We start from the raw sequence: 20,023 nt of genomic DNA, 5'->3' as shown, positions 1-20,023 counted from the left end.
AAGAATCGAAGTCATCTCGCAATTCCTGAAGTCTAATTTCATTCCCCTTTCTGCCCTATTCTCTCCTGCCCTAGAATCACAACCTCTCTGAAATCTTGATCAATCCTCGAATCGAAAACAATTTCGGTTGACGGGCAAAGCTCTAAGCTGCAATAAGCACCCAATTTTAATCTTCAAAGAAGACGATGTGGGCTGCTTCCTGCCTCGCATCATGCTGCGCGGCCTGCGCTTGTGATGCTTGCCGGACGGCGGTATCAAGTATCAGCCGGCGTTCCGCTAGGATTGCCTACTGTGGGCTGTTTGCGTTCTCACTAATTGTTGCATGGATTCTTCGTGTGGTTGCCGCTCCCTTAATGGAGAAAATCCCCTGTAAGCAGTTGAATGTTTTGCTTCTTGATTTTCATCTGTTTGTTTATGGGTCTTGTTGCATCACCTCTTGATTACGCAAGGAAAATAAAATGTTTTAATTTATTTAATGAATTTGTGTTTTGGATATTTGATTTCTTCTATGAATTTCGACAATATTTTATCTTTGAAAATTTGGGTTTTGATTATAAGGTATTTTAGGCTAGTTCGACTAGATGACCATTACACGACTTGGATTTGTGTGTAGGAAATCAGACGCATTATGGATATTGGTAGTTTTATCATAGACAATTTGGATTTTCGTTGATATATCTAGGAAGCCGGAATAGACTATTATTGCACGATTGAACTGTGCAGACAGTTGGATATGTTAATGTTACAGATAATAGTCGGGGCTATCAAATCAATTAGCTATTTCAAAAAGCTAAAAGTCTCTTGTGCACCTCGGTCGTAAAATTTTCTTGCTTGGTTCCCCCTTCCCCACCAAAAGTTAAAACTCTCTATTGTTTTATCACTCTGTTGAGAAGTGCCATCAATCATCAATCAATGTAACCTATAAAATCTTCAGGAGTCACTCTATTCACAAGCGTATGACATTTCTTGAGCTCCTTTTTTTTTTAAAGGTCTTTCAATCTTTCTTCACATTTTTTTTTTGTATTCCTCTCCGTATAGTTTTTTTTATTCCTTCAATCTTTTTCTATGCGCATCGACATGATTTACATGTCAGAAAAAAGTTCGGTACAAGCTTTAAAATTTTTTAAAGTTATTCTTTTGTCATACATCATGCAACACGTGGAGAAATATGTCTAGTTGTTGTAAGTAAGTATGTATCATGTAATTTACACAGTCACAAAGACTGTATTAATATATATTAATGCTTTCCCAGCTAAAGCTTTGCTGCTAGCAAATTAGTGGCTAACTGAGTATAAAATATCTATAAATAAATTCTATACTGCTGAACCAGTTGTGCTAGTATTTTATTAACCAAGTCAACATGAGGATGGCATTCTTATTTTAAGGTTAGGACTAATCCATCATACTTTTGTCATGGCTGCAGGGATCAATCACTTTACACATACGCCTAGCAAAGAATGGTTTGAAATAGATGCAGTTCTGCGGGTTAGCTTGGGAAATTTTGTCTTTTTCACTATTCTAGCAATTCTAATGATTGGTGTGAAAAGCCAGAAGGATCCTCGTGATAGTTTGCACCATGGAGGATGGATGATGAAAATCATATGTTGGTGCCTTTTGGTCATTTTCATGTTTTTCCTTCCAAATGAGGTTATTGACTTGTATGGTAAGTAGTTCCTATAATTTAGTTTAAGTTATTTAATTTTGAATTGATTTTCTACAGTAAAGTCCCCAAGCATAGTGAGCTATGTGAATGTGAATTTGAGAGTGCTATGCGTTAACGCAACAATTATTTTGATTTCTACCGTAGATCCACTGTGCAATTTTTTTGAGGAATTGTATAATGATTTGAGTTTTTATGGAAGTATAAGGACATTGTTACTGGCGCATCTGGATGGAGCCGTTTGCAAAAGAGTGATGGGAGCATCATTCTTGGTTCATGCCTTGAAGAATTTTATTATTTTTATTCTGTTATATCTTGTAACAAGCCATCTTCATGTCAAATGAGAATCATGGTTGTCAGCTAATGCAGTTTATCATATTGGAAGGCCTATCTTTTGGATGGTGGAGAAACTTGAATTATGGATGATTTGAATTCTGAAAATAATTTTACGTTTTTGTAAGTAATATTAGTGTATATATTTTCCTAAAAATAAATCATTATTCATAGGCTAGTTTAAGACATTTTTTGATAACATTAATGCGCTATAACTGTAAATTGACCTGCCAATACAAGATCCTTTTAGTTCTAGGTAAAATATATAATATGCTGAAGTCTAATTTTCAACATTGATTTAAGTTTTAATTACGTAATTGTTAAAATTACCTGTTCAGGCTTATCAGGGGCATAATTCGTACTTACCAGTCTATTCATATTAAAGCAGATTATGAATTGAAGGAGTTTAATAAAGATAGGCCTTTTCATTGTATTCTTTTGAGTTTTGACATGCCAATCTTCCCGTGTTCTGATTCTGATGAAATTTCTGTTGTTTCCAGAAACGTCATCAAAGTTTGGCTCAGGTTTGTTTCTTCTTGTTCAAGTTGTGCTGCTGTTGGATTTTGTTCATAGATGGAATGACACATGGGTTGGATATGATGAGCAGTTCTGGTGAGCTTAGCCTTTTGCTATACTAACTGATCTTCTCTGATGTAATTTGCTTTACTTGACATGACGAATTTTCAATTATCTTCTCATTATTTTTCTTTTATACAGGTACATTGCTCTGTTTGTGGTTTCTCTCGTTTGTTATGTGGGCACATTTGCATTCTCTGGAGTTCTCTTTCACTTCTTTACAGCATCTGGACGGGACTGTGGCCTCAATACCTTTTTTATTACCATGACCCTGATTTTCGCATTTGTTTTTGCTATAGTTGCTTTGCATCCTGCTGTAAGTTCGTCATTTGGTTTCATTATAACTAACCTTATTGATTTAATTTCTTTAGGTCAATGCAAATTTGTTGATTGTGTTGTCTTATGCTCTCAGATTGCCCTTTATTGTTTTGGTTTAAGCGCTGGTTGAATGTGTTGCATATTATCCTTGTTTTCTTCTGTGCTATTTATACCATTTTATAAACGTTTATCATGTGTCAATGAGGATTCAGATCATGTTAAATCCTGCAGAATATTAGCTGGGGATATGTTCTTGCTACTGAAGGGCATGATCTGTACCTTTTATAGCTTGTCTGGTCTTGTTTCTTTGGGATAAACTTATTTTACAGAAATGTACTTATGATTGTTTTGGAGCCTTTGGCTGTACTTGTTAAAAAAATAGGATACTTTTGAGTGGTAGCAGTTTTGTTTTGGGTCTCTTTAAATTATTAGGAAAGAGATTTATATGTGGTTTCTTGTATATTTGCTATTGGGAATCCCAATTAAAACAGAGCAAGTATCATGTTTGGCAAACAAATTTATAATTTCTCAATTAAACTTCCATATTTTATTTGGAAAATCTGATGTCAAGTTGTAAGGAGCTGGACCTAAGTTTAATCCAATCATTAATTATCTCAGTTATTTCTTACATTTTTACATTAACTCTACCTCATCCAAAGAAAACATGCCTTTTTAATAATTTGACTATAAAAAGCACTTCTTGGGCAGTTTTGCTAAACTCAATAATATTGATAACAGCGCTGATAAAATTTTAAGCAAAACTACTTTTTTGAATAGATTTCTTTTAAACTTTCATTTGGGGATGGGGTTCCTCAGAATGAGTAAAATTCTGCATGCATGTTAATCAGTCTTTAAATTAATCTCTTTGCATGACCTTGTTGAATCGACTTATTTTTTGACAGGTAAATAGTAGCATCCTGCCTGCATCAGTGATATCCTTATACTGCACTTATCTCTGTTATAGTGCACTGGCCAGTGAACCAAGAGATTATGAGTGCAATGGTCTTCACAAGCACTCAAAAGCTGTTTCCACTGGCACCCTTACCTTAGGTTTAATTACAACCGTTCTGTCTGTTGTCTATTCTGCTGTACGAGCTGGATCATCGGCTGCAGTGCTTTCTCCGCCAAGTTCACCTCGTGCTGGTAATTGCTGAAATCCAAAGTTTTCAGTGCAATAAATGCCACATTCAAAAGTATGACTGCATCATAACATTTTCAGAGACGTCAATGCCCTGAAAGAAATCATGATTGATTTGTCATATTGCTAGTAATTAGGAATTGCATCACATTTCCTGTTTAGCCACAGGTGCTAGCTAATAACTGGTAATCTGGTTTTTGTCTGCAGGGAAGCCTTTGCTTCCTATGGATGCCAAGGAGGAAGACGAGAAGGAAAAAGCAAAGCCAGTTACATATTCGTATGCCTTTTTCCACTTGATTTTTTCTCTTGCTAGCATGTACTCTGCAATGCTTCTGATTGGATGGACAACCTCTGTCGGGGAGAGCAGCAAGATAGTCGATGTTGGGTGGCCTTCCGTGTGGGTTCGCATCATCACTAGCTGGGCAACCGCTGTACTGTACATGTGGTCTCTTGTTGCTCCTATCCTCTTTCCCGATCGGGAGTTCTAAGTGCCCTGCTACTCAGCTGCAGGGTTCTGGAGAAGGGTCCATGTCTCATCAAAGTATCAACTACTATATATATATATATATATATATATATATTGGTTTGCTGTGGTGTGTCCACTACTATCATCATATCATGTGTGCCCTGGAATAAATGTTGTTTGACATAATGCCAGTTTCCAAGTGGCCAAACTTGCTTGTATAGTTAACTTTTGATACCCAGAAGGATTTGTTGCTCTATTATCCTCAAGGACTAATGGAAGGCTATTATGAGCTTTGTTTACTTTACCGTGAGGCTGGCCCATGTCGATGATCAATTTAGTAATTAGTAATTGAAGTAACGTAAATTAAGAGAGCATTGCTTCCGGGTTAGGCCGATAGATATAGACGCATGAAGTGTTTACCTCCGTGCTGGAATGGGTAATCAATCATTGCTCTGCTAGCAGCCGAAATGCATGGATATGGTAGCAGAAAAAAGGTTGTATAGTTAGCCGCGAAAAATCCCTTCCGATTATATGATGAGTGATTTCCTTTTGTATGTTTCATTTTATTTTATAAAAATTACATAAATATGAAATACACACACGCGTTTTAATATGAACTCATCTTTATTGAAATATATTCTACTAAAAATATGTATGAGGATCATTAGTTAAAAAAATGTGGGTAGATTAATGGATGATATTTTAAAAAACTAAACCAAAATTAAATCATAGCTTTAATTCTTATTCCATAATTTTATAATTTTAACAAAATAAAAATATATGTAGTTTGCTTATACCTTTTAAAAATGGGTATTTATGATTCAGTTTCATGTAAGTGGAAACCAGGGTCTCATGTACTGTAATTTGTAGGCAGGAAATATAATAAGGAATTAACCGAATTATTTATAATTTATAAATATTCTGGTCTGTCAAATTTTTTGTAATATGTATGCATACATGAATGGACTACTTGTCGCCCAAATCTTACGTTTTGACTTCGAAGACTTTTAGCTCCAATTGTCAAATGCTGATTTTTTTTAATTATTATTCTAAAACATGCAATTAAAATGGAGCTGTTATGTTTATAGAAGTACTTAAAGTTGTTTTTCAATGAAGTCGTCATCGTAGAATTGAATCTCACCATCTGGTGGATTGTAACTAAATGGTCAAGATTTTTAATAAATGAACCAATCTCTGTTGGTTAACTTAATAACATTTTAAAATTTATTTTGATAAATCTAATCCGTTTTTCTTCGAGAAGCTAATAATCCAATAGTTTAGATAAAGTTGATAATTTAGGTCAAGTTCAAATTCACCCAACATAATTAGAGCCAGATTTGATTATATAAATTTTTGTAAAAAAGAATATAATATTTTAAGTCGGATCTGAATAAGTGCGGTTCGAATTGAGCCCGACTTGGTAATTTTGGATAGACCAACACGAATTCAATCAAAAAAAGTTAGGACCAAATTTAATTATATAAATTTTTTTAAAAAATAATATATTTTAAATTTAATCTAAATAAATTTAATTTAAATTGAGTCTGAATAAATTTGATCAGTCCAAATTACGGGCCCAATTCCTTCCACGCTCTAAAGTTTTGGGACCGGAATAGGCTTATCTAAGTAACCAAACATGTCCCCCCAATAGGCGAGATTATCAAAGTCGAGAACTGGAAGAACAGAAACGAGCAATCGATCTCGAGGGTGTGAGAGAGGAAGTGTGGAAGTGAGAAGCAAAATCAGGGAAGATGGGAGGAGGAATGGAAGCCCACAAGAACAGGTTCATAGAGGATTGGAGCACTGCTAGAGAGAATCTCGAGCACAACTTCCGATGGACTCGCCGCAACTTGGCCCTTGTTGGTATCTTCGGAATCGCTATTCCCGTCCTTGTCTACAAGGGAATTGTCAGAGAATTTGTATGTCCCTCAATCTTTCTCTGTGATTTTCTCTTATTTTTCATTCGAATGATTTCTTTTGTTATGTGATTTGATGGCCATTCGCTTCTGCTTGGGGATAGATCCATCAATGCCCTAAGATAGTCATGTTCACGTGTGATAGTTCTGTGAAAGAATATTTGTAGCAGCCTATGGTTAAAGATGCCCCCTTTTCTCTTGTATGCGAATTTTTCACTCATGAAGTAACTTTCTGGGAAAAGACATTGGTAGAAATGTGGGATGCATGGATATTTGAGGGGGCTGCTTTGAGGGAACTTAAGGATGTTGTCTGGAAAGGTCTGGAGTAGCATGGATGATGTGGCAGGACATAGTGGCTAGGGTTGCTGGACTTATAAGCAATGGGTTAACTTCCCACTGTTTCTATCTTGAAAAGAATTGCGCGTTGGGAGTGATAAGAATGCGGATACATGATAGAATATAGATGATGCCCTAAACTGGTTGTGCATGTATTATTACAGAATTCACTAATCTGCACTTAATTTCCTCACTTGGCCCTGAGGACTTGGAGCTGTTATTGTAGATTTAGCTGGTTTTGGGTTTGGATCTTGGAATCTTGGTCTTGATATGGGCATTTGGAGGTGTTGATGAGGAGGGTGGAACGTGTAGTCTTGAATCTTGTAATGAGAGGTAGAGAAAGATTAAAGAAAACACTCAATAAAATTGTTGAATGAGATATTTGATTAACAATATGCTCAAAGTCTTGGTTGTTGATAGAGTACAATGACATTTAGCTATCCATGTAGTTGGCCCCACTTAGTGAGATAAGGCTTGTTGTATTAGTCGTCATTTGCTAATCTTGATATGGGCATTTGGAACTACTCTCCTTCCCCGTCCTCATGCCACATCATTGCATTATTAAATTTGAGCATCTAGTTTACAAGTTCCTATTTTGTGTGAGGATTTGAACGAGAATCTTATATCTTTCCTGTTAGATTGTGAACTACTTGGATTTTGATTGGTACAAAGAAGTTTTTAAATTGTTGAAATGGTGAATAATCTCAGCTGAGCACTTGCAACTGTCTTGTCTATGCAGTTTGGAAGTATGAGTGCTTATCTTAATTAATGGTTTTATTGCAATATCTAGACTTCAATGGGTTGTCATCAAATGGATGGCTACCAGCAGTCTACAGACACTACTATTAAATACAAAATAGATAAATTTCAACCTCACATATGATTTCTTTAAAGGATCCTTGCCTATATACTGGATTTTTCTGGTTGAAAATGATGTGAGTTTTACATCCTGCATAAACTTCATCCTTGGGTATACCTATGCTGCTAAATAAGATTTGAGCTTTATTTGGCTCTCTTTTGGTTGATCTTTCTTGCGACATTGATACTCCTTAGGTTCTATTTGATAGGATATATTTCTCAAAATTTCCGTTAATGCTGTTTCCTATATACTATGTGCAAGAAAGTTTGTTCCTTGTGTCTTACAATCATTTTGTTGCGTTTACAGCATATGCAAGACGAAGATGCAGGTCGACCATATAGGAAGTTCTTGTGAGAATTTGACAAATGCTTTGCAATAATTGTGGGACTCGCGAAAATTAGACCTTAAATGAGACCACAAACGTGTGCATTTTCTTCCCGGACCAAGTGTTTTTCTATTTTATCTCTTGGGGTAAAAACCGAAGACCTTGTGGACTTGATTACATTGCAGTTTATGTAATTGCTATTTTGGTAGAAAAGAATCACCGTGTCATCGTTTTGTTCTGTGTTGTTTCACTCATCATGAAAACAGCCTCACCACACCAATAAACAGTCGTAGCTTTACTCTTCATATGAATCCAGCAGAGACTCTTTCTTGTTTTTCGTTCTTTTTTTTTTTAATGAACAAATGGAGAATTACAGATGCTACGGATAAACCATAAGGTAAAAAGGGCCAACGATTAGAAACATTTTGCACATTACATTGATCAGCAATTAACAAGGTGATGTCGAAAAAAATGAGGTCTATTCATATTTTGGGTGTCTTGGGCAAACCATTTTTCATACTTTTCGAGACACATGGTTATAGATGACTGATCTAATAATTATCTTCTTTATCTCATTGAGGGTGTTTCTTTGTAAGTGTTGGCACAGATATTTTGTGGAGACAAGTGTCAATGCTTCAACTGGATTAGCACATAGCATAATTTTTTGCATTATAGCTCACAACAATGTCGAAGTGGCGCAGAGAGAAACAAATTAGGATCGAAGGATTGACACTGTCTCCACGAAACATTTGAGCCAAGACTCATGAAGACGCACTCAATGAGATAAAAAGTAAAAACTTAAGCCAATCTATCTCCATCAGCTCAGCCATTCCAGAAGAGACTTGAGGTTCATTTATTGCTGTTCGGTTTCTATCGCGATATTACATTAACTAGAGCACAATTTGTCAGAGTAACATACATTGCCATGACAATAAACCGTTGGCGAATTCAATGCTCTGCTCATATAATGGAAATCCAAAGGAGTAGAATTTTAGGTTGGAATACACGCGCACGTGCATAAACATCAGGATTTTGAATGGGACTTGCCACTTTCAGATATGTTTCCAATGTGGTTTGTTATTGTTGTTGGGGTTAAAGATCATTTTTTATTTTTAAATCATACACAAAAGGTCACAAATGACTCTAGATTCAATTATGAGTCAATTTAGCATTATATTTTTTTAAATGACCCTAGACTCAATTATAGGTCAATTTAGCATTATATTTTTTTAATATTTTTTATTATAAAATATTTGAGTTGAGGGTATTCATTGACTCTTCGAATAGAAGTTGGGAGGCAAAAATAACTCTTCACCCAAAAAAAAAAGAAATAGTAGGCTCCACTGATGGATATTGATAAAAAGAATCTTTAAAGTTGACAGATATAATTGAATTTAGAGTCATTTGTGATTTTTCGTATATAGTTTAAAAGCAAAAAGTGATCTTTAACCTTTGTTATTACTCTCTCATAATGATATTATGAGACATCTTTTAGAAAAGATTGATAGTCATTAATTGATAAGTTATTAGGTATTTTCAGTATACTTCTATTTAAACTCATTAACTATAAAAGATTGTAGTTAAATATAAGTAAAATTAGAAGTTTATTTTATTTCTAAATAAAATTAATAACTTAATTATCTCTCCTTAATTAAGGTAAAGTGATTAAAGGTACCTTATCATAAGGACAAGATGAAGGATTTGCTTGAGTGCTATGCTGAATGTCCTATATTTGACGTGTCTTGTTCTTCAATCATTGGAAATCATGGTCCAGAATGAACTTGGTAGGGTTACAACTTCCATCTATCTTAATCATATAGCACATTGAAACATGTTATGGAATGAGATCACATAACCAACCACCTGCAATGAAATCTATGGTCTCTATATTTTCACGAGTGTCTGATGAAATATGAATATTCTGCCTTCCCTCTTGGATTCACATGTATGCAATAGATATTCGGTGCTTCTCATGTTGTTTTGATTATTAATTCCCTTCTACCCACCGATTCTAGAAATCACCGTATATGTCATTTATCAAGGATTGGGTAGGTGTCATCATCATGAATATTATGATATTTCTTTATTGCAATTCTTCTTCTAATTTTATTTATAAGTCATTTTTAATATGTTTTATTAAAATCAAGAAAAATATTAAATTTATTTACTTTATCTTAAAATCTAACAAATTTCTACCTTTATTTCTAACAATATTCTTAAATCTCATTGTTGATATTTTTATTTAAAATATGTAATAAAGACAAAAATGTAAAAAAATTATTGAAAATTGGTAATTTTTTTTTATGAATAGAACCAAAATTTTCTCTCTACTGTATAGTATGTAATTATTTCTAGTCCTCCACCCAATCTAGAGTGGACAAAATACATCTGTACTTTGGTGGGCTAGTGGCACCGTTAACTATATTAGGTTTCATACAGTTACTCGAGCCACTTTAGTGTTATGCTTGAATGTTTCTTTTATTTTTTTTAAAAGAAAAATTAATCACTTGGTTAATATAATTTTCACTCCAATATAATTCAGTTCTTAATTTTTAATTTGATGTGATTCAGTTATTATAGTTTTAGTTATTTAAAATATTAGGCTCTAAGCTTTAAAAAAATAATTTGTCGTTTTTTAAATATAAAGACAAATATTTTAAATAGTTAAAATTATAGGGGTTGAATTATTAGTTGTTGCTATCATCATTCTTCCTCTTATTTAGTATGACTCTCCCGTCTAATATTATAAAACATTTTTAACTAAATACACCCCCAATGAATTAGTTAATAGTTAATTGTCTTAAAATTACACATTCTTTCTATATTTATCCTATTTAATAAAGTGTCTCAATTAAAAAATATTGTTAATTATATTCCTAATTAAAGATATTTTTTGAAAAAAAGCTCCTTCAATTGCACCTTTGAAAAAAATCCAAAATACCTTACATTTTTTAATATTTTACCTTAAAAAATGTCTTATGTTATTCTTTAACATCTTACTTTAAAATAACATCTTACAATCTAGTAATGGATTTGATTAAATGAGATAATCTTGGTTGTTTTTTTTGTTGTATTATTATTAATTTTAATAAAAAAATTGGGGTCGCCACTCCTGTGTTCGTACATGTAGTTAAATTTACTCTATGAAATCTATACAAATTTCATGCTCAGGAAGGAACCAAAACCAAGCATCAATAGTGTGCATTGGGCTGTATCGAAGATTCAACCTTTTTATATGTTCGTTCCCCAATTTGTCAACTAATATGGTCCAGAATCCCACACCACAATCCACATGATAAATGGGAAAAGCAAGCTCGTTTTGCAGATCTCTTCCGAATATTATTCAATAAGATGTGGTACTTCCAACACCAGTGGGAACGGACAAGCGAGAGACACAAACAGACAGACATTTGTCGGTGGGTCATGCATGGCCACACAGGTCCAGAGACAACTGGGTGGTTAGAGAGAGAAAGAATGTAAAGATATTGCGATGTTGTGGTACAGCCTTGCCCTGCCTTTCCCCCCTCGCTTGATCTACGTTCAGTCCAACTACATTTCACCGCCATCATGTCGGTGGCATCATTTTTTTCTATTTCACTTCCCGCCCTTTTGGCTTTTGGGGCTCTTTATGAAGTGGGAAATAGATTAAGCCTTTCTGTAATCAACTTTGTTCACCAATCACCACCCCAGTTCATTACTATCGAAGGCCATTTCATGTGATTCTAGTTTTGCTAGTGAAGCTGCCGGTTGTTGATTTGCATTTACTTTAGCTTTCCTGTTTTATTTTTCTTCTGTAATCTGTTGACTGTTTTAAATGCTCCGTTTTTTTTTCCCCCTTCACCGACCACATTTTTGTCACCTAGGGGCTAAGAGGGCTTTGTTGTTTGTTGTCTTTGATTTTTGAACTTTTCATTTTCATCTCCTTGGACCTTGTCATCCTCCGAAAGAATCAAGCTTGCCCTTCACTGGCATTGCTTCCCTCCTCTTTCTTGGGAACATTCCCTTCAAATTCAAGTTTAAAATTCTGGGGAAGCTCCTTTTCGTTTCGGCATTGTCTTCTATTTTGGTTTCTGTAGACCTGAGCGGTAAGAACAATGTGCAAAACAAGTAAGAGTTCATTAGTCATGAAGCTATGGTGGGTGTTTGGGTTTGTAGGATTGGTGATTATCAAAGTGGTCGAAGGTTTCGACAATGCCAATGTGACAGAGATGGATTCTGTCAAGAGAATGGGTTTCAATAACCGGCCCTTGATGGTTGGTATTACTCTTATTAATGGAGCTGCTGCTAAAGGCGCTGGTATTTCTTCTTCCTATCTAACCGCTTTCTCTGCATTTATTTCCCATTGCAAATGAGCTTTCCTTTTGTTTTGCTTTGTTCCTTTTTTTCTTTTGTTATTTTTTTTTACCAGAATGTGTTTTTGGCTCTCTTTTTTTAAATCTTTTGCACAGATACTATTAAATCTGCTTGTTCTTGTTGAGGGGGGCACATGGCCATCAATCGTTATTTTGTTCTTATGGTAGCTTTATTCATAGCATATTATTAGCTTCACCTATGAGATTGAGCATGGAACAGCTAATTCAAGCCATGGTGCCTACGCCATCATCATATAAACATTAAGAACTATGAAGATTTAACCATTGATGAGCAACGAAGTCCCTATTATTACCAGTAACAAAACTATAAGTATTTTTTTTTTTAAAAAAACATAACTTTGGGTCCCTACACTTTGCTTGAATTTTGTTTTAAATTTCTGTATTTTTTTTTCAATGTTTAAGGTTTCTACACTTTTTTTTTTAGTGTTTTAAGTCTCTATAACACTGCTCATAGAAGGGCCTAGAACACTGGAAGAAAAAGCGTAGAGACTTGGACCACAAAAAAAAAAAAAATAGGAATATGTAGCAAAACTCAAGCAAAGTGCAAAGATTTAAAGTTATGTTTCTCCTTTTTTTTTTCTTGTTTGGGTTTACTTTAACTGAGACTCAGAGACTGACACATCTAAACTAATTTTTCAAAAATTATGGTTTTAATTTAATTGAGATCTTGTGTTCGATATATCAACTTTCAAAATTTTAAAAGCACTATGCAGGTCACTGCTTTGAAATAAATTGAACTTTATCAGATAATTACCCACTATCATATACTATAGCATGACTTGCATTCTCCATGTTCAGTCTGCCTGGATGGATCTTTACCCGCTTACCATCTTCACCGTGGTTATGGTTCTGGATCAAATAGTTGGCTTATACAATTGGAGGTGTGTGTTTTTCTGTTCAATTTGTTGCCATATCCTCTTTTTTAATTTTATAATAGAGTTGGTGAGTGATCATGCCTTGATCAGCTGACATGTTTAAGCTAATGCATTCTTAATTGACACTTAAGTAAGCAAGCTCAACTTGTTATGCAAGTAGTTCTTTTGGTGCATGCTTCCAGAAATCAAAAGTAGTTAATGAACTAGCTTTTCTTCATTACTTCAGAAGGATGGTCTTCTTCGTCATCCACCTTAGCTGCTCATATTATTTTTGTCAATTGAGGTATGATTTGTTTGGTCAGGATCTCATATTGTTAAGATAGGTACTTTGTGTGGATTTATTCCATGAAAAAAAATCATATTTGCCCTCGGCAAGAGAGTAAGAGGGAGAGATAAGATATGTGTTTATGAGAATGTAATTCATGTACAGCACTCTATCTGTGGTCTTGAATTCATGGTGTCTCAAATAATTAACTTGCTGATAGAATGAAATGAATGGGGATACTTTTTATACTGAAATCAAATCACAGGTAATACTAGTTGCTTTTCAGAATCAAGTTGTATAATTCCCGTGATAGTAAATTGAAGCGTTATATATGATGGTGGCCTTTGTTAGGTTGCAGTTGGGGCGAGAAATTCCAACAGTTTCATCCCTGAAGAATAAGTTATTAGAAATCAGTTTGATTCCATTTGCTTTGTCTGCTTGGCATCTGTTCCAAATTCATACTAACTTTATGGCATTTCTCTATATTTTTTGTGTCCACTTAGAAAGGAATTATAACAAGCATCCTATTTAGTAGGGCCAATAGTTAATACACATTTATTTGTAGGCTGAATAATGCAGGGAAAAGGTTGCCCAAGAAAAACCAGGGGGTGGGGGCTCAGGATATAGTCGTTGGGCATGAAACTTCTGGTTTTCCTTATTGTTAGCTTGTTCCACCTTAATTGATAACTTCACCAAGGCTTTTCATGGCAGGGAGGAGGCTGGTGTGGAAATATCAAAACTTGTGAGTACAGTAAGAGAACTCGCCATGGTTCATCCAATTTCATGGAAAAGCAGATTCCGTTTGCTGGAATTTTGAGCAACAATGCTGAAGAAAACCCTGGTCATAACACAAACTCAGGATCACTAGGTTTTCCATTATACAAATACTGTTCTATTTTCACTGGAAATCAACTTCATCGTTCTTCTTGATGAATATGTTTGCAGATTTTTTCAACTGGAACAGAGTAAAAATTCGTTACTGTGATGGTTCATCCTTTAGCGGGGACAGTCAAAATAAGGCAAGTGGCAAAACTAGTTGATTTTCAATATTATCTTTTTCCCATGAGACATGCATTGTTACAAGCATGATTTGTAATTATCTTCTAGTTGAATCCTGTTTCCGTGCTTGCATAAGTTTTACCAAGCTGCCATTTGTAGGAGCTAGAGTTTTTCCTTCTAATTTTGTTCTGTTCTACAATTTTTATAAGTTTATAGTTATGGTCATTTTAGTATCTACTCTTAAGGCATGGCATTCTTTATTCTTTATTTGCCATAATTTTGCATCTTGTTTTCCCAGTTTACTTGTTAAGTTGGTTTTATGTTATTTTTTGAATTATATTTATAGAAAGTGAAAATTGAATGGTCAAGTCAAGACAAGTGACTCAAGGGTTTAGTCTCACAGTATTGTCTGTGATGGATCATGATAGTTGAGAATGTAGTTGAATTATTACTAATTCCATCTTTGTTCCATAGGCTGCAAATTTGTACTTCAGAGGACAGCGCATCTGGGCAGCTGCTATGCAGGATTTAATGTCAAAGGGCATGCGCTATGCTAAACAGGTTTATCTGACAGTTTCAGCAAGATAAAAGATAATTAGCTACTTGACTTCTGTTTGATTTCATTGATTTGTTCAATAGGCTCTTCTATCCGGATGTTCTGCTGGAGGTTTAGCATCTATACTTCATTGTGATGAATTTAGGGGACTGTTTCCTGCAACTTCAAGAGTCAAGTGCTTAAGTGATGCTGGATTGTTCCTTGACAGGTAAATATCATTACATGGACTTTCAATTCTAAACCTTAATTCAATGGATATGCTCATAGGTCATGATGTTTATTTGCGGGCAAGCCAATAACAAATGATTTTTCTTGGGTTGCAGTGTTGATGTATCTGGCAGTCGCACTTTGAGGAGGACATTCAGAGATGTGGTCGCCTTACATGTATTTTTTCTTTTATACTTTCTTGTTGATGTCGTTCTGTTTCTAATTTCATGACAGATTAAGTGAAATGAAAAACCAATGAAGAGTAGAAAACCAAGATCTTGTATTATACTCACAGAAAGAGACTGTTTCAACTTGTTTGACTAGTGAGTTAACAGTGAGCAATTATATTAGGATTTTAAGTCACATCATACCAGCTGACCGTTGAGTCAGCAACTTCAATCACCCTGCTCCCTTGTTGTTGTTCTCGTCTCCCAAGGAAAAAGAAATATTAAGGGCTTGTTTGGTTGCCAGGAAGAAATGATGTGGAGTGGAATAGGTTGATAATTATAAAATAGACTAAAATAAGGTTATGGATTGATAGAAATGAGAACGATAGAGAGAGGAGAGCCATGGAGCGATAGAAAGGTGAGAATGGAGATAGATGACCTTATTCATGCCAATCCCTATTCCCATCTCTCTATCCCTTCATGGCTCCCCTCTTTATTATTCCTACCTCTCTATCAATCCATGACCTTATTTTAATCCATTGCATTCTCTATCAACATATTTCTTTCCAACAACCAGACACCAAGTGTTATAGCCAGATGAGAATTTTGACCTCAATTTCACGAAGCAGAAATTTATGTCATTTTCATCGTTGGATGCTTCAGTGGGGTCATCTGATTGCTTGAATATTGTTAGCAAGACGGTAAACCTAGATATACTGAAAATAGAAATTGGTCTGTATCTTTCATGGCAGGGAGCGGCAAGGAGCCTTCCAAGGAGTTGTACCAGTCACTTCAATCCAACTTTGGTAACTATTGTTTTTGGTCTTTCAATATTACTGCCTCCGGGTCTATTTATAAAAGCCAAGTTATAATTAAAAGTTTAACTATAGCTTGTTTCTGATAAATAGGCTTCGAGGTAGTATTAGATCACTAGCATAACATTATCATATGTCTTGTCACTGAGGATATATCTTGTGAAAATGGGCATAACATTTACATCAAGTGCTTGTGCTGTCATTTTTCAACTGCAGAAGCTCAAGCTGTGTGAGAAAATATTTGTATTGTTCTATTATGTGATTGTGAATTTATCATTTGAGAGCTAGGGATTTTAATAGAGAAATTTTAGTAATTAGAGTTTTGAACAAAGTTCTGGACCTATGCTTTTTTTTTTTTTTAATAAGGACCTACGCTTTGTAAGCCCATACTTAGTATCCTTGTAGAATTTGGAAACTTAATATCATCAGAATTTCTTATTTTCGTTTCTTATAGAAGGCCTCAAGTTAGTTCTTCTCATTGACCCTTTACTATTAACTAGACCATGATAGATTGTATGTTGTTTAATTGTTGTCTAACCATAGCACATGTTTGTTTTTTTTTGCTATTAATTAAAAATTGTAGGTGGAAATTACTATGAAAAGTATTATTAACATCGAAATTTAAAGAAGAATAAAGTGGTATTTGAGCATATAGAAAAGTGTACATTACTAAACGGATATGTACATGACTCAATATCTCCACACGTGACAGTTTAAAAGGAAAAATGGAATTAATGTTAAATTTCCTTTTTATTGACATTTTTTATTTGTTTATTTTGTTCTTAGTGCTTCTTCCCTCAGTATTTAATTTCGAGTGTCAGGACACCACTATTTATTCTCAACACAGCTTATGATACTTGGCAGGTAAAGCCCTACAACCCTGTCTCTTTTGATTGAATATTTATGAGAAATACCATAGTAGTTTTATAAAACTTCACAAGTTACTCTAGTCTTCCTTAAAGAAACAGCACATTGGTGATGTTGAAAGATTCTATGAAATTTATTCAAAAGCCAATTCCTTTACATGGAAGAATCTCATAATTTGTTTGGACACGTGGCCTTATCAGCCATTACCTCATCTTGTTGAGTGTGGATATTAAGGATGAATTAGGAACATGTAATCTTCATCTTGTTGACTGATGTAATTCCTTTCACTTTTATCAGATTCAAGCCAGCCTAGCGCCACCATCGGTGGATCGTCGTTGGAATTGGGCTGAGTGCAGAAAAAATTATGCACGTTGCAGTGCATCACAGATTCATTATCTTCAAGGTGGTTAAGTTGAACTTTTAAGAATACTTATATCTTGAATCTGTCTGTGTTTTAACAAGCAGTAGTTTCAAGTTCTTAGCCGTTCTCTTTATATTTCAGTTATTATCTTCAATGTTGTTAAACCTTGAACAATGCAGGATTCCGAAATCAAATGCTTCATGCTGTAAGGGGATTTTCGAGGTCTCGCAAAAATGGTTTGTTCATAAACTCATGTTTCGCGCATTGTCAGACCGAAAGACAGGATACGTGGTTTGCTTACAATTCTCCCCATATTGGAAACAGAGTATGTGCATTCTAAATTATTTGTTATGATTTATGAATAATCAACAATCACTACAATACTCTCTGTGGTCCTATACATAACTCATAAGTCACCTTCTAAAAGAAATCGATGATTCTTTTTATCAATCACTTTACATAAAAAAATCGATCATATTAATACTTTTCTTTTAATTTTACCTTTTTCACAATTTTATATGAGTAGAGTAAAATGTTACATGAGAGAGAAATTGTTTTTAAAGATAATGCATTTAATAAGGGTAGATTGAGAAATTTCTTCCTTTTTCATATAACATCAATAATTTAAGTTAGATGTACTTTTCTCTCAATGTACCACTATATGCATTCCCATTGTATATGCAAAGAATTGGGATTAGATGACATTTCTTCTGAATAAAACAAATCCTAAATTGCATCAATTCAATTATGTTGCTACAAATATTTAAAGGGATAAGGGTAATTTTTATCCTTGAATTGTACACGAAAGGTCACAAATATTTTTAAACTCAATTACAAGTTAATTCTATCTTTGAACTTTAAAGATTTCTTCCGTCATTACCCTGATATTAAAAATACTTAATACCGTTAGTCATTAGTACGTTCCACTCTCTTTTTAAATATTTTTTATTAGATTAAGAGTCATTTTTGCTCTTTGACTTTTATTTGAAGGGTTTTTTTTTGCAGTTCAACTCACATTTTATAATGAAAAAAAAAATATAATGTGGGGCTTACTAACAGTCAACTAATGGTGAGAAAATAGTAGAGTGACGAGTAAGGGAATATGTAAAGTTAAGGGATATAATTGATTCATAATTAAGTTTAGAGGCATTTATGACCTTTCGTGTATAGTTTAAGATAAAAAATAATCCTTAAGCCATTTAAATCACATATCTATAGCATGCCTTGTTTATATTTCTATTTAATTTTCTGATATTTGCTTTATGGGCTTAAAGAGCTTATTTCTTCTCTAAAACACATGCAGGGGATTGCAGAGTCTGTTGGAAATTGGTTTTTTGACAGAGTTGGAATACAGGCTATTGGTTGTGCTACCCTTGTGACAAAAGCTGTCATAATTTGGTCTTCGAGTGAAAAATAAAAACTTCCTAAAATATCATTCTTTAAGAATTTGTTCTAATCTTCTTTTACATTGCCGATATATCATCGGATGTTTAAAGTTAGGACCTTGCTAGAAGAAGCAAGCCGTGTTATAAAACCAGATCACAGCCATAGAACCATTCGTAATACTCATTCATTCATGTGAACTGTTGGTTGATTATATTAAATTATTGTAAGCATTTAAATCGGAATTTCTGTCTCTGAAACTTCATTGTTCTATGATATGTTTGATTTGGACAACGTTAAATAATGTCTTTGTTTTCTTCCTTTTTTGGGCTTTCCTCATAATCAAAGTTGTCTTGCTTATTTATGTTAAGCTTTTTTTTTAAAAAAAAAATTCAATTTCTTTATGTAAAGTTCTTTTAGTTGTAATTTTCATTTGCAATCACCCATACACAGAAATTTTAAACCCACATTATATTTTGCTCTCCTTTGCCCTGCAATGTTAGATTTTCTTCTGGATTGAAATCAAAAAGTTAAAGCACAGCATGAAATCCTAAGAATGAAAAGCTGATGATACCTGTTCAGGTGGCGAGCGTCAGACAATCGAGAACATTCATGGTCAATACAAAGCTACAATCATAGATGTGGATATGTCTAAGAGAGCCTTTATAGCTTATATCTCCTTTATTCTTACATTTATGAATGTTGTGTGTGTGTGTGGTGTGTTATTATTATTTTTTTTTGGGGTGTTGGGACAACAAAGTTACATGTAGTGTAGAGTTAATGTTTCATAATTACATTAGCTTCTCTAAAATGTACACTGCATATCCATAAGCAAATGAAGGGAAGGGAAATCGACCAGCAATCAATAGTGAATAGATGGTTGCACTCAGGTGCCTCGATTATTGTCCCGTGCCGCAACAGGGAGGATGGGTGTTCGAACCTGGAATGGAATGCGATGATTGTGTGTCTTCCGTTATGAAGAAGTGTAATATAAGTGGGTAGGTGGATTTTACTTGTAATTGTTCAATAAGTGGTACGCGGATGCTATATTTGTATTTGTTCCTTCCACGCCCCCCCCCCCAAAAAAAAAGCTGCTTTCGTCTTCATGTATAATTCTCCTATTTCTCAGTTTTAGATTTTAGCTTTAATTTTTCCCTCCATTTTTTTAATCAACCAAAGTTTAGATGAGTTAAATTCTTAAAGCTCATGAGGATCATAGCATATCTTA

At 34.3% G+C, this 20,023-nt stretch overlaps 2 protein-coding genes and 1 pseudogene across 2 annotated transcripts; all 3 read left to right on the top strand.

The window, feature by feature from the left end:
- Nucleotides 1-4,795, top strand: LOC129296210 (uncharacterized). The gene is made up of 6 exons (XM_054934803.1): nucleotides 1-369; nucleotides 1,424-1,663; nucleotides 2,494-2,605; nucleotides 2,711-2,885; nucleotides 3,790-4,030; nucleotides 4,233-4,795. Exons 1-6 carry the CDS (start codon nucleotides 186-188, stop codon nucleotides 4,511-4,513), a joined length of 1,233 nt encoding a protein of 410 aa, XP_054790778.1. The 5' UTR covers nucleotides 1-185; the 3' UTR covers nucleotides 4,514-4,795.
- Nucleotides 4,796-6,130: 1,335 nt separating this feature from the next.
- On the top strand, nucleotides 6,131-8,232 carry LOC129296213 (uncharacterized). The gene is made up of 2 exons (XM_054934805.1): nucleotides 6,131-6,410; nucleotides 7,909-8,232. The coding sequence occupies exons 1-2, from the start codon at nucleotides 6,243-6,245 to the stop codon at nucleotides 7,954-7,956; spliced, it is 216 nt and encodes a 71-aa protein (XP_054790780.1). The 5' UTR covers nucleotides 6,131-6,242; the 3' UTR covers nucleotides 7,957-8,232.
- A 3,097-nt stretch (nucleotides 8,233-11,329) lies between these two features.
- On the top strand, nucleotides 11,330-19,195 carry LOC129296211 (pectin acetylesterase 10-like; annotated as a pseudogene).
- The last annotated feature ends 828 nt before the right edge of the window (nucleotides 19,196-20,023 follow it).

Source organism: Prosopis cineraria, unplaced genomic scaffold (genome assembly GCF_029017545.1).
Source record: "Prosopis cineraria cultivar Desert tree isolate PC_DT_omini unplaced genomic scaffold, ASM2901754v1 PC282, whole genome shotgun sequence".
NCBI classification, from domain to species: domain Eukaryota; kingdom Viridiplantae; phylum Streptophyta; class Magnoliopsida; order Fabales; family Fabaceae; genus Prosopis; species Prosopis cineraria.
The sequence above is the reverse complement of the archived record's forward strand: the minus strand, read 5'-3'. Positions and strand labels throughout refer to the sequence as shown.

Bases quoted from the DNA above. Each gene is read 5' to 3' on its own strand.
- LOC129296210 (XM_054934803.1), top strand. From the start codon at position 186: ATGTGGGCTGCTTCCTGCCTCGCATCATGCTGCGCGGCCTGCGCTTGT. The intron at 1,664-2,493 runs GTAAGTAGTTCC...TGTTGTTTCCAG, and splicing joins TGAGGTTATTGACTTGTATG to AAACGTCATCAAAGTTTGGC. The intron at 2,886-3,789 runs GTAAGTTCGTCA...ATTTTTTGACAG, and splicing joins TAGTTGCTTTGCATCCTGCT to GTAAATAGTAGCATCCTGCC.
- LOC129296213 (XM_054934805.1), top strand. From the start codon at position 6,243: ATGGGAGGAGGAATGGAAGCCCACAAGAACAGGTTCATAGAGGATTGG. The intron at 6,411-7,908 runs GTATGTCCCTCA...TTGCGTTTACAG, and splicing joins AGGGAATTGTCAGAGAATTT to CATATGCAAGACGAAGATGC.